Here is a 17,256-nt window from a genome sequence, read left to right on the forward strand (position 1 = left end):
GGTTATAATAAATATACATATAGTTTTCTGGACATTTTTTCTTGAATTTTTAAATTTTCTTCTTTTTTTAAAACCAATTTTCAGGTGATTTTCTTGTCACCTTTTACTAACATAAAAATCATTTTAAAAGTAACAACAAAATTGCCTGTATATTATCAACAACAACAACAACAACATCAACAAAAAAGTTACAAGAGAACTACCACACAAAAAATTTAGATTTTTTTTCTGTTACAGAATTTCATAGAGTTATAATAATTACATATATAGTTTTCTGGACATTTCTCCCTTTATGATTTCCCCCCATCTTTTTAAAACTAATTTTCTGGTCATGTTCTTGTCACATTTGACCAATTTCTTGCCATGTTGCTCACTGCCTCGTGTTTTGTAAAGAAATCAAACAGTTTTGCTTTTGTTTCAAGAGTTGAATAGCTGGTGAAAGACATCTCAACGCAGCACAAGAAAACTGATGTCGATCCAGGTTTCGGGGGGTTAATTCTTTAAGGCTGAGTGGTTTTGGACGGTGGGATGTCTTGTGTTGGAAAGTGTTGGAAAGACGTACAACATTCCCACTGGGAACATTTTTTCTCTGACAGAATTTTAAATATGTGGTTATAATAAATATACATATAGTTTTCTGGACATTTTTTCTTGAATTTTTAAATTTTCTTCTTTTTTTAAAACCAATTGTCAGGTGATTTTCTTGTCACCTTTTACTAACATAAAAATCATTTTAAAAGTAACAACAAAATTACCTGTATATTATCAACAACAACAAAAAAAAGTTACAAGAGAACTACCACACAAAAAATGTAGATTTTTTTTCTGTTACAGAATTTCATAGAGTTATAATAATTACATATATAGTTTTCTGGACATTTCTCCCTTATGATTTCCCCCCATCTTTTTAAAACTAATTTTCTGGTCATGTTCTTGTCACATTTGACCAATTTCTTGCCATGTTGCTCACTGCCTCGTGTTATTCAACAGTTTTGCTTTTGTTTCAAGAGTTGAACAGCTGGTGAAAGACATCTCAACGCAGCACAAGAAAACTGATGTCGATCCAGGTTTCGGGGGGTTAATTCTTTATGGCTGAGTGGTTTTGGACGGTGGGATGTCTTGTGTTGGAAAGTGTTGGAAAGACGTGCAACATTCCCGCTGGCTCGCTTGCTGTCGTCGTGCCGTCGTCACAGCTTTCCTCCCACTCTCACACCGGCTCCGCCCCGCGCTGTTCCCGGTAGACCTGAGCTGACATCGCAGGGATACCACCACTGTCAAGGTGCTCCGTCTATTGACTTTTTTAAAACTTCTTAGTGTGTTTTTATTTCTCTTTATCATCCCAGACATCACGTCTCCTGTATTTGCCCTCTTTTTTCAGTTACATTAACTGTTGAAGGATTTTTTTAACGGGAGTACCGGAGGACTCCGTCAGTTGACTCGTCTGCAGATGAAATAAACGCTCAGACGCTCGAGGACATCATGAATTTTACTCGGGAATTTTGTGTCTTTTTAACCTGCACCGCCATGATAATGGTACACTGCTGTAAAGCAGGTAAATATGTCTTCGCTACTTGTTACTCACACTTTAAATGAGCTTGATCCGAGTTTCAGTCAACACAACACGCCTGTAATACCAAAGTTCAATTTGACGGTTTTAATGACGCACTTTCGACCCCTGGCCCTATGCCATGTTGTTAATGACCTGCCATTAATCATGGTGGCTTTTTCAATAAGGTCTGTTTACCCTGTTGTTTTTAATTGTGGGTTTTCTTACATTTTTGAAGTATAGGCATATCTATTAGCCAACTATGACCTTGTTTTGTTTTGTATTTTTAGTTAAGCTGGGTAATTTGGTGTGACTTAGCTTCGCTGTGGTTTGTTTATCATTTGTAGCCTAGCCTGTCTAGTTGAGTTTTACAGTAATAAATACTTTAGTCATGATTCGGTGTCACGTTTACCGCAAAAAATGTGGGCTGAGGTGATTTAGGTTAGAGAAATGTTTTTAACACGATTTAAAAATGCACTCCCTGAAACATTTTCACATGATTTATGAGGTAATGTATTAATTCTGCTGCTTAATGACATTTTCTACATTGATTTAGAAACCACTGATAGCCCTGTTTCATGTGTGGTTGCTGTCTATTTTGCAATTACAGTAAGCGCAACCAAGACTGACGAAAAAATGACTATGTTGTAAAAATGGAAAAACCACAGTCTATAGATCAAGTTACATCTTGAAATGGACTGCTTTTAAAATGTGACAATATGGGGCCAAAATGATCTGGGACAAATTTGTAAATAAGTATTTCCATGACTATTAAACCTACAGATCTCTTTTGAGATATTAAAAAAATGACATTGCCATACATTATTTTTTTTTAGTTTAGTCCAATTCAAGTTTATGTGTCCTGCACATTTTTTCTTTATTGACGCTGCTGGCTATTTATCTTTTTTTAAATTCTGTTTTTATGCTATTGTCTGTTTTTCTGTTTGTGCTTCTGTATTTTTTTTCCTTTTTTGATACTGCCCCTTTTCCTTTTTTTAGGCTATTTTTTTCTCCCTTTTGATGCTTTCTTTGTTTTTCTTTTTTTTATCCTGCCATCTTTATGACTTTGTATATACTGCTGTCTTTTTTTAATTTATTATTTATGCTGTTTTTTTTCTTTTATGGTACTGCCTTCTCTTCCTTTTTAGATGCTTCGTTTTTTTTCGTTTTTGATGGTGTCTTTCCTCCTTTTCAAGCTATATATTTTACTTTTTTGCTGTTGTCTTTCTTCTTCTTTTATATGCTGTTGTCTTTTTATTCATTTATTTTTTATGCCCTCTTCTATTTTATGCTGCTTACTTCCCTCCTTTCATCCTTAATATGCTGCCATCTGTTTGTCTTGCTTTATGCTGCTGTCTTCTTAATGTTGATGTCTTTCTCCCTTGAAAAGATGATTATTGATCTCACTGGGACTTACCTGGTTAAATATGGTTTGAGTTAAAAAAAAATAAAAAAAAACCCGTTAACTGTGTGATTTTTCTGATGGGTTTGATCCTTTTTGTCTTTCATGTTCTTTCAATCCCTAATAAGACAAGTCTCTGTCACTATGTGATAGACAATAAAGTTTTTGAATCTTGGAAAAAACAGAAAAAAATAAGTGTTCAGGAAGTGTTGAATTATTCCAGATTTTTGGTGCATAATAACTGAAAGCTGCAACTGTATGTTTGGTTTATGGCCACAAACCATTCAGTATAATACTATTTTGAAGTCCAAAAAAGACTAAGAATTGGGGTGATGCATTCCACTTTTCTTGTTTTAGTAATTTAGTTTAACAAAGCTGTAGAAAGTGGAGGCATGTGCAAACTCAGTGGGCAATGGCACACAGATGTTTTTATCACAATTTAATCCGTTTTTGAAAAGGTTAGCCAAAAATTCCTATACAAAATTTAGAATCAATCTAACATATACATATACTGCACTCACGCTATCACAACTTTAGAAATTTCAAGTTATAACCATCATCATTTCCCAAAACATAGGCAAATTCTTCAACTCATATTTGACCTCATGCAAAGTTCCCCTCATATAAACAGTCCAATAAATAATTCTCAGTTCTCGATATGAAAACACAAACTAATTTTACTGTACCTGATTAACACTACATAGACATTATCTGCAAGTGTGTTGAGAAGACGCTTTAAAAAGGTCAAATACAAGGATAATTTATGATTTTACTTGGATTTTTACAACAATTGACCCATTCAAATGTAGCTTTGTTTGTTTTTTAGCTGTAAAATGTTTGAAATTTATTTATAAAGCCATTTTCTCATAGTCTGAGCCAGAAATCTACATTCAAGTAGCACTTACAAACAGAGGCGTTTGTTCATATATTATTCATAGCCTGATTTATAGAGCATTCATTCCTAAAAACATGGTGGAAATGGAGTCTTTATGGCTTTTCTGATTTAAAATATACCGATAAAAACAAAAACAAATTACTCCACATAAAACTTGTAATCTCTACAAAATGGAATACCATTATTTCAATAATTCCTAGATATGAGACATCTTTAAAAGACAAAAAAACCCCCAAAAAAACAGATATAAAAAACAGATATAAACCCTTCACATAATTCATAATGGGACTCCATATGTACTCAAAAATATGCTGTTTACTTTTTAATATACAAGTTATTCTCTCTAATGGGAGGCATGATAACAAGTCTTATCCACTGATTCGTGTTTGGTCTGCTAAGGTTTTTCCACACAGGCCCAACAAAAAAAAAAAAAATGGGGGTCCAGAGGGATTCTTTTTGAAATAATAAATAATAAGTAAAATAATCTTCTCAGTTATAACTCTCACCTCTTCCCAGAATATTTTGTCTCTTTCTACACTGTCAAACACAGTGATCCTCTGTATCGATTTAGTTCCACTGATGTGGCATAAGTCCACATTAGTAATTTATATTGTAATGATTTAAGGCGTGCATTTATAGATCTAATACGGGCATCAGCACAAGCTTCATCCGAGATATCAGATTGCAAGCTCTCCTTCCAGGCATTCAGCTTATATTGTGAAGTTTTGTTTGTGTGAGATGTCAGCAAATTCTAGAGCTCTGATATGATCCCTTTTCTTAAGCTGTCTTTTATCATCATTTTTCCTAAGCATGTGTGTGAAGGGTCAAGTAAATGCATTATATTGGTTTGCTTTAATGAAGCTTCTTCACTGAAGATACTTAAAGAAATGTTTTCTGTTAAGATTGTAATTATATCTCAGCTCATTAAAAGACATCATGGTCCAAAGGTCCTGGATTATTTTAAGTCCCTTGATTTAAATGTTGCATCTGCTCTTCCGGGAACAAAGAACTGATTGCCCCATATTGGACTGTACTGTGACAACAAATATGATGTAATGATCATGGGTTGTAAGATTGTTTAGGTAGTTTTTTAACTGTATCTGAGTATATGTATGAGGGAATAGGTATTTTTAGACCATGAGAATCCATTTTAGCCCAATGTGGAGAATCTTTTGTTGAAAAATATAACATAACAGAAGTCTTAATTATTGGATATTGTTGTGTTTTTTCGTATATTTTAAAGGATGCATTACAGTAAAGTGATGTACTTTTTTCAACTTATTAGACATTTCTACTTATTTTAATACTTACTTTGTGTCTCCCAGTTGTAGTGTTTATGAAGTGCTTTTGAGGAGATTAAAAAATATCGAGATACATACTGTGTATGGAGATATAGCCTAAAAATATCGCAATATATTTCAGCCCATATCGCCCAGCTCTAGTGGCAGTTGTGATTTAAATAATACATATAAAAATGTTGTTTTTCTTTATTATTGAGGCTGATTATAGTCTGTTGTTGTTATTTAAACCTAACCCTGGTATATTCTTCTTTCTTCAGGTGAGATTAATTCCTCATTTCTTTTTCTTTTTTTACCTCCCATCCCACAGATGACCCTCCTCCACCCACAGGGCTGTCATATCAGTGGCTCGACCCGTTTACAGTAAACGTGTCCTGGCAGAAGCCTGACGGTGTGCCGGAGGGCGAGGTCCTTTACAAATACTGCCTGATGAAGAACGCAGAAGTGAGTGCAGGAAACATGGTGGAACTAAATCTGTTGTTTTTTTTGTGTGTGTGTGTGTGTGTGTGTGTGTGTGTGTGTGTGTGTGTGTGTGTGATCTGCAGGTTGCGTCCTTGGAGAATAACCATATTTGTTTGTTATAAATGCATTTGGTTATTTAGTCCTGCCTTTATTCATTAAGAAGGAACAATGAGCCATGCATTCAAGGAATCCCTAATATCCAAGTCTAAGAGTCAACTGTAGATTGCATTATTACTGGGCCATAGGATTATGCTTCTGTTATGACAAAAAAACAATAATATCAGCTGCTGTGGGCTGTAATATTCTCCTATCTGATATCTCTGTGACTGCCATGTCCCGTCACGCTTTTGTCAATAAACTTCTTAAAAATGAGCAAATTGAAATTGCGATATAATATTGTCTAATGGAAACACGTCATTTTTGACTCCCATTTATTGCAAAAAAAGTTTTTACACTCATATGAGGTGGTATTCCAGGTGATTCAAAGAAGTCATATTTCACAAAACTGCAACAGAAACCCTTTTTGGCATTTCTAGGTCACATGATGCTATGGCTATGTGTCTGCAGGAGCTACAAGAGGTATTACTGCATCACATAACTCTTCAAAAGTTGATCATACAAAAGTTTTCAACCCACAATTCTTCTGTGACTATCACCTTCCAGAAATCCCTCATTCGTCGCTTCCATATATAAGAGGCTTGCCTTTCCATTATCGCTCAATAACACGCCTATGTGGCCTTGGATTGGAAATAATGACGGCTAATGGTGTGGCTGTACCAGAAATAAACCTGCTAATGTTTTGATGCTTCTTCAAATGTTGTTACCAGAGGAGAAGTCGTAGAACATCACTAAGTGGAAACACAGTCATCTAAAAACATTTTAACAATATCGCTTAAGTTTTGAGCAAATCTGTAATGGAAACCCACCTTATGTCTGTCATATTAGTGTAATGAATAGACCAATTTATCTGTGATGATTATATGTTGGATTGATGTTAATGTCAATATTTAGACACATTTTCATTTTTGAAAAAATAAAATGAATCGTCAATAAATAATTTGGTGCCCCCTGAACGTCATGGACACCCTGTTGAAGACCCAGGTATTAAAGCAGTGATGGGTATGGTGGAGATCATCAGCATGAGAGAATATGAAATACACACCATCATGGGAGCATTACAAAACAAAACAAAACAAAAAAAAAAATGGAAGACAAAATCTGCACTTTGGCCTCCTATATTCTCGTGTTATTTAATAATGTTTGTTGGCTAAGTTGTTTTAATAATAAATACAATGAGCTTTCTTAGGGAGTTAAATGTGCTAGTTTCTAGCACTGTAACATTGCTAGAATATGTTTTGGTCGGAGCATCTTTCAGCAGCAGAACTTCATGTTCCATATTGTGAAGCTTTTTCTTTTTTTTTGCAGAACAATGTAGAATATAAACTTTCCCTCAAACTTTGCCAAACAGGCGCTTAATTTATCATGTTGAAAGAGACTTTGAAATATTCATGTGAGCAGACCTTAGAAAAAATGAGGAAAAATAATAATCTAATGATATAAAGTGTTCCTGCCTTAGGCACACTTTCTAATAAATAATTAGATACTAAAAATAGGACTGTAATAATAAACAATCATGACATGTGATGTAACTTTGATGAAAGCAACATTAGGATCGAAGTTATTTATTTATTACAAACAAACCAGCTTGTTCCCAAATGTTTTAACTGTCATTAAATGTTTGTCTTGCAGTCTCCGGTGTGCACGATCTGGACTAATTTCACAGACAGCCTTCTCACAGAAGAGACCGGCTCTGACAGTTGGACGTATCAAATTTGGACTGTTAGATCCTGTGACAATTCGAAAAAGAGCTCACCTGCGTCTATTAGCATTCGTGCTCATAAGCCAAGAGGTAAGAAGCAGGAAGCTAAAAGTTGTCCTGTGCATCCACAGTGACGCTTTCAGGTCAAATTTGAATCTTGCTGCATGTATGAATGTTTGTTTTTGCACTTTACAGCTGAATTGAAAGACTTCAAATGTGTCATCACCTCCCATCACATGAACTGCTCCTGGAGCCCTGGAAATCAGCCTTTTAACCTCTCTTATAGGTGAGAGTTACAGCCAAAATAAAGGAGATACAGTATGTCTCCAGATACGGGATATAAATGAAATTCTGAGGCATGATGATGATGTTGATGAACTTTATGAACATGTAGTGGCGCCTGTAGGAATTGCAGAAACATGTTTCAGCTGTAGTCTTCCCTGTTTTCTATTTCTGTCATCACCTCATTTTATCGTCGCAGGATGTGTGGACGCTCCGAGGAACAGATGAAGAATTTAACAGTGTGTGATCAGCCTCACAGCAGCGGAACAAGGAGTGGCTGTTACCTTAAATTTGATGCTGTCAGTAATGACGTCTGCATGTGTGTGGACACCAGAGCTGGAAGGAGCACCTTGAAACCTAAGCTTGGTAATTACTGATTTCATTACAGAAAAATATTAAACATTTTCACAGTTTCCCACGGAATGAGAATTTATGTGTGGTGGTAGCTGACGATGAGGGATGTCCCTGTTTTTATCATCCTGTTTCGTCTCTCTAAATTTTTTTGGGTCATCTGTGAACGCAATGCAGGCAGAGCTCTTCATTAGTTTGGCAGCAGTTCGTAAAGTTTGAGACACCAGAGTGGATAATTGATCTGTCAAGCTGTTCAGAGCTAATCAAATCAGATCGATAAATGAGAGGAGCAGCTTTGAGTGAAGGCAAACTTTTGGATCCAGTGCATTTAGTGTCATTGTCATGGTGTTCTGCTGCTCCGTTAGTGCCCAAAGTATGCTCTGTGCACCAAGAGTGTGGTGCAGTCAATGGGACGACACAAGTCAATTAATTTGTGGGAAACCCTGATTTATCTATTAAAGTACATTTTTTGATTGATACTTTAGGCAGTCAATAAAACCTGTTTTGAGGGGGAAATGAAATTGGGTATGTTTTTGTCCTCAGTTATACATTCACCAAAGCTGAGTGTCAGTGAAGAAGAAGATTACCTCACACTGAGCTGGACATATCCAGAGTTTGGAAAACGATCGTGCTGGAGATACGAGGTCTGCCACAGGCAGTGCAATAAACCTGTGGTAAGTGGTGAAATTTAACTGTTTCTCCTAAAGTTTTAAAGTCACATATGTAGTTTTTCTACATCTGACACTGAGGGCTTTTTGTGTTTACTTTTTTTTTTTTTTTTAGGAATGCAAGAACTTCACTTCAGAGGAAGAGTCCTTGAAGATGGCTTATGATAGAAGGTGCCGTTACGAGTTTCGATCCCGAGTCACAACTGCAGACTATTGCAAAGACGTATCCAGCGACTTTGGTGATGTGGAATCTTATGGTAACTTTTTAATTTATTAAACTTTCACATTGATTTCTCAGAGCTAATTAAACATGTTTTGTTCCAGCACCTATAACTTTAATAAAAATCACCTTTATTTAGTGAAGCTATATAGCAGAATTTCAGGAGCAGGACCACACCTCTACCGCACCTCAACCGCGCCTCTTCCCGCTTAAATATCCTCCTAACCTGAACTTCCCCTTTCGTTCTCGTTATTCTGCATGAGCACGTACCGACACGCCACAGAGCTGGTCTGCCACCCTCAGCGGAAAGAAGAGGACGCAGTCACCCCCGTGCAGCCCTGCGCTGCTGCGGTTCTCCCACTCCATCGCCGCAGAGGATGGTGACAGCCTCCCGCCGTTGTCTTGACTCCGCTGGCTTGGCGGCTCGTCGTCAGTCGCGGCGCCACCACATTCCAGCGAGGTCTCCCGATTGCCTGCTGCCTTCGAAGATGTCCAACTGGACGGTAACCAACCTTCAATGGGCACTGAGGGACCGGGGAATACCGTTTCGCAGAACTGACAACAAAGCTAAGCTTTTTGACATTCTGACATCTGAGTGCCGTGGCCGCTCTGTCAACATCGGCGCTCTTCCGGGTGACATCATCGCGGCGGCTCCCGTTGTGCGCCATGACGTCAGCACCTCTGTTAAAGGGCCAGTTCGTTTTCAACCACCTCCACATGACCGGTGGACTGTGCTGAATGGGGAAGTGGGGACTTGCTGCCTCAGGCAAGTCGCAGGGCGCCGGGGCTGAGGCAGTCGCTTCACCTCGGTCCCGCTGGCCTGAAACTTTTGCCTGAAACTCCCTCCTACGCCTCCCAACCCGTTTCGGCCGGGGTCGTTGGCACCGGGTTGCCACCGAATTTTCCCTCTCATCCCATGCACCATGTCGTTCCGTCCCACAGTTCTGGTCTCCTTTCCGATCGTTTTCCTTTGCAGCAGCCTTCGCCTGCTTTCACCCTGGCCAGGGCTAATCCTCCCGTCCGCCCTCCTGGCGCTTTCGTCTCCCATCCATCTCCGGTTCCCTCCAATCTTCGCACCCAGATTCTTGACGGCACCGTGTCTATGGCGGCCATTTCTCCTAGGTCCCGTCGGCCACTGCGGTCCGATTTGCCTGGGGTGTCAGCGATGTTGGCAGCACCCTCCTACTCCAACCGGCTTGCCTTACCTGGGGACCTCAGCACCAGGATGCCTGCGCCCTCGACTGTTCTCCCACCTCCATTTTAGTGGCTCGTTCGTGTTGGCTCATCTGGCACCAGGATGCCAGCGCCACTACTGCCCAACCGTTGCATCTACGGCAGCTCACTCTCCTTGGGGCGTCTGGCACCAGGCTGCCAGTGCCCTCCAATGCTCAACCTCTCCACCTGCAGCAGTTAGATTTTGGTGGGGCATCTGGCAGTGGGATGCCAATCCTCCTGGCCATCCACTCTCAGCAACCGCATCACTTCGCTCTCACTGGGGCATCTGACACCAGGATGCTGCTGCCCCCAGTAGTACATCTGCAGTGACCTCGACAGTTCGCTCTCGTTGGGGCATCTGGCACAGAGGTGTCGGGGCCCCCGGCGGTACGACATTGGCTACTGCACCGGTTTCCTCTCCTCGGGGCATCTGGCACCGGGCTGCCAGTGCCCTCTACTGCTTAACCTCGAAACTTGCATCCACATCGTTCCCCAGGGGTGGGCTTTCTTTTCTCAACTGTTATCTGTCGCTTCTTCCGTCCCATTGCTCATGACCTCCGTCTCTCGTTGCGCTGAGCCACGCCGAGCTCTGGTTCTGGCTCTATCTCCTTGGCAATTGGAATGGAATCTCCTTCTTTTACGACGATCACCTGTCTCATCCTCAGGACATCAACCTGTTTGCTGACGCGGCTCCGTCTGCCGGTTTTGGGGGTTTTTACGATGGAAGATGGTTTGTAGGCAAATAGCCCCCAGAGTTGGAAGGAGACTGCCAGGTCACTTCATCTGCTCTCTTTGAGATCTACCCCACCATTGTCACCGCCATGTTATGGGGCCATGAATGGAGTCGCAAATCTGTCCTCATCTACTCAGACAATCTCGCAGTAGTTGATATCATAAATAAAGAAGTTCAGAAGCTTGGCCCCTCATATAGACGCACACCTGACTCCGGTTCCTCCATATTCGGCCTTGACTTTAAACATCTAAACCCAGCTTTCATGCACCTGATCTTGGAATCTCAGAACACCATCAATAGTCTGTCCCCCGCAACTCTCTCTCCATATTGGTCTGCTTGGAATTGTTTCCACAACTTTCACGACATGCATAACATAACTTTTCCTTCTTTTGATCTCATCACCTTAACCTGCTTTATCACCCATGCCCATTCTGTCTTGGGAATTAAAACCCAGACAATCAAAGTCTACTTCAGCAGCATTTCGTTCATCTCTAAACACCTAACCGGTAGTCCTGGCCCAGCCCATGGTCATCCCCAGATCACCTCACTGCTCAGAGGCCTCTCACTCCAAGAACCAGCCCAAAATCCTCGTAGACTCCCATTAACTACGGATCTGCTGTCACGCTGCATCCACACCATCCGCTCCGGATATAGCATACCTCACGTCAACCAAACTCTAGAGGCAATGTTCATTCTCGCCTTCTTCAGTTTCCTCAGATGCTCAGAATTCACTGCTTCGACCCTTCGATATGATCCACGTCGGCACGCCTGCCTTTCGGACCTTTCTTTTCTCCAACGACACCATAGTTTATTAGTTTATTATTTGAAAAGAACCAAAACCGACCAATCTAGCCAACCCACTCCCGTCTTCTACTTCAACATTCAATCAGTTCTAAACCCATTCCTTATTCTCTCCAACTACTTACATTTCCGGATGTCACAAAGCAAATCCCTGGATGACCCTCTGTTTGCATCTGAATCCAGCCAGGTGGTTACCCGCTTCTGTCATTGTCAGGCATCTCTCCCATGCATTACTCCGGACATTCTTTCAGAATCGGAGCTGCCACCTTGGCTTCCCGCAGCGGTATACCGGAACACTTTATTCAGACCATGGGCAGATGGTCCTCCCAAGCTTATCACCGTTACATCCGTTCCGACCTAAGAGATCTCAAATCGTCTTTGTCCTCTCTCGTATAATGCACGCTTTTGAGGGTCTGTCATGCCCGGGAGCCACGGCGGATTCCCACCGAAGCTTCCCCACACCGCACTCAACCATCCATCCCACAATAATTCAACATCAATGTTTATACCAAATTTACATTCACGTCAATAAATTGTTAAAATTATTTCCGATTGAGGTGTGGTCTTTGCTAGTGAAGTGAAGCTATATAGCAGAATTTCAGGAGCAGGACCACACCTCTACTGCACCTCAACCGCGCCTCTTCTGGCTTAAATATCCTCCTAACCCGATCTTCCCCTTTCGTTCTCGTTATTCTGCACCCCTCCCTCCCTCCCTTGACCTCTTTCCTTTTCCTCTTTCTCTCCGTAGGGCCCTAGGGGTCTGTCGTGCCTGGGAGCCACGGCGGATTCCCACTGAAGCTTCCCCACACCGCACTCAACCATCCATCCCACAATAATTCAACATCAATTTTTATACCAAATTTACATTCACGTCAATAAATTGTCAAAAAGATTTCCTATTGAGGTGTGGTCCTTGCTAGTGAAACCCTTTGTGAAAAGCAACTTCTCCTACTAAATCATAGACTTTATCAACTGATGTCAAATACAAGAAAATCCATCATTAAAACCTGACCCACTACCAGCACAAATCTTTGGAAGCAGAGAAGAGACATTAATACTAATGTCTCTGAATATGTTCATTTTAACAGCCATTAAATACATGGAATTTATACAGCATTGATTTCATTGCATAGTATAGCAGTGAAACACTTAAACAAAAATGTATTTGTTCTCAGTTCATCTCTCTGAAATTGAAATTTGACATTTCTTGATTTGCAATTTCAAAAGCTGAATTTTGATTTATTTTTTTACAATGTTCACATATTCAGATCTAATAATTCAAGTGCGAAAACTGTAAAAGGCAACATCCAGGCTACAATGGACTGGATAGGCAGTAGAACCTGAATGTTTTCACCTGTCAAATTTGACTGACGTTCTGTTTTTTTTTTTTCAATATGAATAATTAATCTGAATTGACCAATCAAGGATGAGGTACCTGAATTTATTTCTTTTATTTTGATTCAGATTCAGAAAACTTTTATCAGTTGACAGAAAACTGACTTAGACATGACAAAACAAACTCAGACAATTAGCATACTGCATGTGGTCCTAAAAAACAAAAATAAAATACCTAATACAATTATTTAGACAGAACAAAAAACACAATATACGCAAGGCCTTTTTTATTTTATTGGCTGGAAATATACAGTTTGTCTTTATATCGGCATTTTATTCATTTCTTTACTAAATGAAATGGTGTTTTTTTCTGCACATAATAATTACTAACTGATGCTTTAAATGAGGCAAAATCCCACGTTGACTTTGATTGCAGCTGTTGCTTTAAGACTTACCGTACGTACCCACCAAACGCGATAAAAATTATTTCATCCAACGCGCCGCGCAATCGCGTCCATCGCGTCGCCCGGCAAAATGAGGCGTCAAATCGCGTCTTTGCATTGACTTTGTATGTAATCTTGAGGCGCGATCATTTTTAATCGCATTTGGTGGGTACGCACTGTTAGAAATTTCTCCACTTTGTGTGCTGCATCGATTTTCTGTCAATCATCACATGTAGCAGTGGCGAAAATGAGCTGAAGAAAATGTGTCTCTTTTCATCGCAGGTACCAATGAGCCTCCTGACCAGACGATGACTGTGGTTTCCATCGTCATCCCGATCATTCTGTCTGTCTGCATCATTCTGTCCTGCTACTGCTTCAGGAGGTATGTTCTGGAAATGGGACCAAAGTACATTTCAGATTGCCCCAAATCTGTTTCAAGATTGGATGTTGTAAAGTGTAGCAACAGTAGAGTGTGTTTCTCAAAAACTAATGACGAGGAAATATACTAACACAGAGAAACCTGATCCTTGTGGTGTCCCTATACTGCCATCTGCAGCCAAACTCTGAACCCTACAGTTCCAGGAAGTTACCTTTTAAATGCACCTGACTTTATTGGAGTGCTGCCACTGGAGTGATTCAGGGTTTAATGAGTGGACAGAGTGAGAGTGGGTGGAAAATTTATGACAAACCCAACACACCCTCAAGCACACGTAGGCAGATGTTTTAAGTTGAGCTTCTAGAAATAGAAAAGTATTACGAAATAGGAATGATCATTGTGCAACAGATCATTCAGGGTGTTTACCTTAAAGGGACAGTTTACTTCCAAATTAAAAAAAAACATATCATTACACTGTACTGCCGTTAATCAGTCTAGATTGTTTTGGTGTGAGATGCTGAGTGTTTGAGATATCAGCTGTTGAGATTTTTGCCATCTCTCCAAAATAATGGCACCAGATGGCACTCTGCTTGTGGTGCTCAGAGCACCACATAAATACATTTGAAAAACTCAACAGCAATGTCTCTTTCCAGAAATCATGACCTGGTTGCACAAGATAATCTACACACCATGTTGTGAGCAATTTGGAACTATTTTCTCTCTATTAAGCTGTACCTGTCAACCAAGTCATTGCACAGGAGGAAGAGTGCATCCACTCATGGATGAGAGGCTCATGCTTGTGACAGTGTGAGATGTAAACATTAATGTCATCCTCCTCAGCTGAGCTGAAACGTTAGCTAGTGTAGTGGTGCTAGGTGAGCTAGCAGTAGATGCACGCTTCCTTCTGCACAGTAATACAGTTGGCAGGTGTAGTTTGGTGGAGAGAAAATAGTTCAGACAAAAAACTGCTCCCAACAAGGTCTGTGGATTGTGAGAATAAAATATGACCAGATTACTTGAGATAATCGACAGACATTATTGTTCGCATTTTAATGTAGGAACTATTTTCTTTCTACTGAACTACACCACCTTGCCGTATCACCGTGCAGAAGGAACCGTGCATCTATGGCCAGCTCATTTAGCATCACTGAGCTAGCTAACATTACAGCTCAGCCCAGGAGGACAGCATTTATGTTTATGCCTCTTGTCCATGAATAGATGCACGCTTCCGTCTGCACTGTGATATTGTTGACAAGTGTACCAAGAAAAAGAAAAATAGTCCCTACATGAAACTGCTCACTGCTCTGTGGATTATCTTAAGTAAACAGGTAATGATTTCTGGTGAGAGATATTGCTGTGGGCTTTTCAATTTTCAATTTTTTTTTTTTTGGTCGATTGAGCACCACAAGCCAAGTGCCATCTAGTTCCATTATATTGGAGTGAAGGCAGACATCTTTACAGCTGATATCTCCAACACTCTGCATCTCACACCAAAACAATCAAGACTGATAAACAGCGCTACTTGTAGAAATATATATTAACGATTTTGGGGGGAATTGTCCTTCAGCAGACATTTTTTAAGACATACAAGTACTGTGCTCTGAAAAATAATGACCATCTGATTTGGGACTTTTTTACACATAAAAGTTCAATATCTAGTTGAAAACTCTGATATATATATATTCTAGCTGTGGGTGCTGAAAACACTGTGTGCTGCTTGTTGATTTCTGTCTTTGTGCCTGCTCTTAGGTACAGCTCCATTCTTTGCCCCATCATACCAGATCCTTCTGCAATCTTTAAGGAAATGATGATGAACGGAAACAAAGAACTTAAGGTATGTTTATTTAAAAAAAACCAAAAAACTGGTGTGTCTCCGTCTCGACAGACACTCATGGCACTGTTCTGTTTTTCAGCCCCCAGGAAGTCTGTATACGCCGGTGCCAGAGCCTGTTGAGTCCTGCAACATTACTGTTCCGGAAAACAGTGTCCTCCAGTAAAACTCCTGACGTGTGCATAGACACTGCAGTGCCTGCAGTTCAGCTGGACTTCAACACTGGGTGAATTCATCAGGAACATTTACGGAGTAACTTGACACCAAGCTGGAACACTTTGTGCCACTGACCTCCTCTGTTGAAAAGTGTCAAGTCTGTTGTACCTCTTTGTGTTGCACCTTTACTGTACTGACCTGACTGTATCAATGTAGCCAGGGACAAACTTGAGCCACTAGAGGGCAGCAAAACACAAGATTTAAGCTGCTACTTGCTCAGGTAGCGCTAATACTCTGCTGAGGCCTGTCCCGCACAGGATGAGGAAATACACTGAATCCTTGAAGCTACCTTTAAAAAAGCCTCCAGGCTGAGGGCCCGGAAATACCAACGGACAAGAGAGTTGGTCATGCCTGCACTGTGCTGATATCCTCCTGTTGAACACTGGGGAGGAAGACAAGGATGAGGGCAGGCTGTGTGTGTTTTTGGATAGACTGTAGCTGTATTTACTGGGAACTGTCTTGCTTGTAAAGAGGAGCTACTCGTGGAAACCTACTGTATCAACCTAAGAGAAGAAAAGAAAAAGAGGGGAAATAAAATAGGTGGAATAAAAGAGGTGTTTGCATCGGCACAGCATGAGCCCTGTTTGTGTGACTGATAAGCAAATGCCAGTATGACTGCCGTCATAGCAACAAGACAATGGGCAGGAAGCAATAAGCTACGTGAAAAGCACATACTTCTAGTGATCCCTAAAAACGTTTTTAAACAGTTAATCTGCCTCTTGAAAAAATCGGACGGTGCGGTGTTAAGCATTTCAACCTTTGCATACACCTTGTACCTTTTTTTGGAAGGAGAACATTGTGAGAGTATTGTGTAGATATCTGATAACAGATCAGTAACACTGATAACTTGGCAGTTTGTTGATTTTGCGTAATCCTATGTCTGCTCACACGTACACACACACACACACCTAATCCAGAAAATGCGACATCACTATTAGTCACACAGTCTTCCTTCCTGAAACTGAGAGAAGCTTTGTTTCTTTTTCCCTGTTATTCAGTGACAGTTGCTGACAGGACTTGTTGGGTAATTGTTGGACATTGTCACGACTTAGACAGAAAATAAAGAAAGAGAAAGTGAAAATGTTTGGTATGTTTCTTGGCTGTGATTGCTGGTTATCCATCAGCTTTTTTTCTTTTAAATTCTTTGGAGTCATATTTTACAGTAATGGACTTGTAGCAGCTTGCTGATTTTTCTTGTGGATTTTAGTATCAGTTTTAAGAGAGTTTTAAGATGCTGACAACAAAGTTCACAACTAAAGTAACCTGCAAAAGTTTTAACCCAGATTCCCAACAAAGATTGACCCAAGGCCACTTTATAAATGTGAGTTTTACCTAATGGCTTCATTTTAATGAATTTACTAAT

The 17,256-nt window shown here is 40.2% G+C and overlaps 1 protein-coding gene across 1 annotated transcript; it reads left to right on the plus strand.

Annotated features, from left to right (window-relative positions):
* The first annotated feature begins 1,227 nt into the window (after positions 1–1,227).
* On the plus strand, positions 1,228–16,974 carry LOC121961944 (interleukin-13 receptor subunit alpha-1). Its single transcript, XM_088073086.1, has 10 exons — positions 1,228–1,552; positions 5,452–5,585; positions 7,353–7,512; positions 7,618–7,708; positions 7,904–8,070; positions 8,599–8,729; positions 8,839–8,980; positions 13,753–13,852; positions 15,596–15,680; positions 15,760–16,974. The coding sequence occupies exons 1-10, from the start codon at positions 1,480–1,482 to the stop codon at positions 15,841–15,843; spliced, it is 1,167 nt and encodes a 388-aa protein (XP_087929212.1). The 5' UTR covers positions 1,228–1,479; the 3' UTR covers positions 15,844–16,974.
* Positions 16,975–17,256: the final 282 nt, after the last annotated feature.

The sequence above is a fragment of the Plectropomus leopardus genome, chromosome 23 (assembly GCF_026936395.1).
Source record: "Plectropomus leopardus strain MGB_pleo_1.0 chromosome 23, ASM2693639v1, whole genome shotgun sequence".
Taxonomy (NCBI): Eukaryota; Metazoa; Chordata; class Actinopteri; order Perciformes; family Serranidae; genus Plectropomus; species Plectropomus leopardus.

Excerpts from the sequence above, each read along its gene's own strand:
- LOC121961944 (XM_088073086.1), top strand. The coding sequence starts at position 1,480 with ATGAATTTTACTCGGGAATTTTGTGTCTTTTTAACCTGCACCGCCATG. Across the intron at positions 5,586-7,352 it reads GCCTGATGAAGAACGCAGAA|TCTCCGGTGTGCACGATCTG; the intron begins GTGAGTGCAGGA and ends TTTGTCTTGCAG. Across the intron at positions 13,853-15,595 it reads TCCTGCTACTGCTTCAGGAG|GTACAGCTCCATTCTTTGCC; the intron begins GTATGTTCTGGA and ends GCCTGCTCTTAG.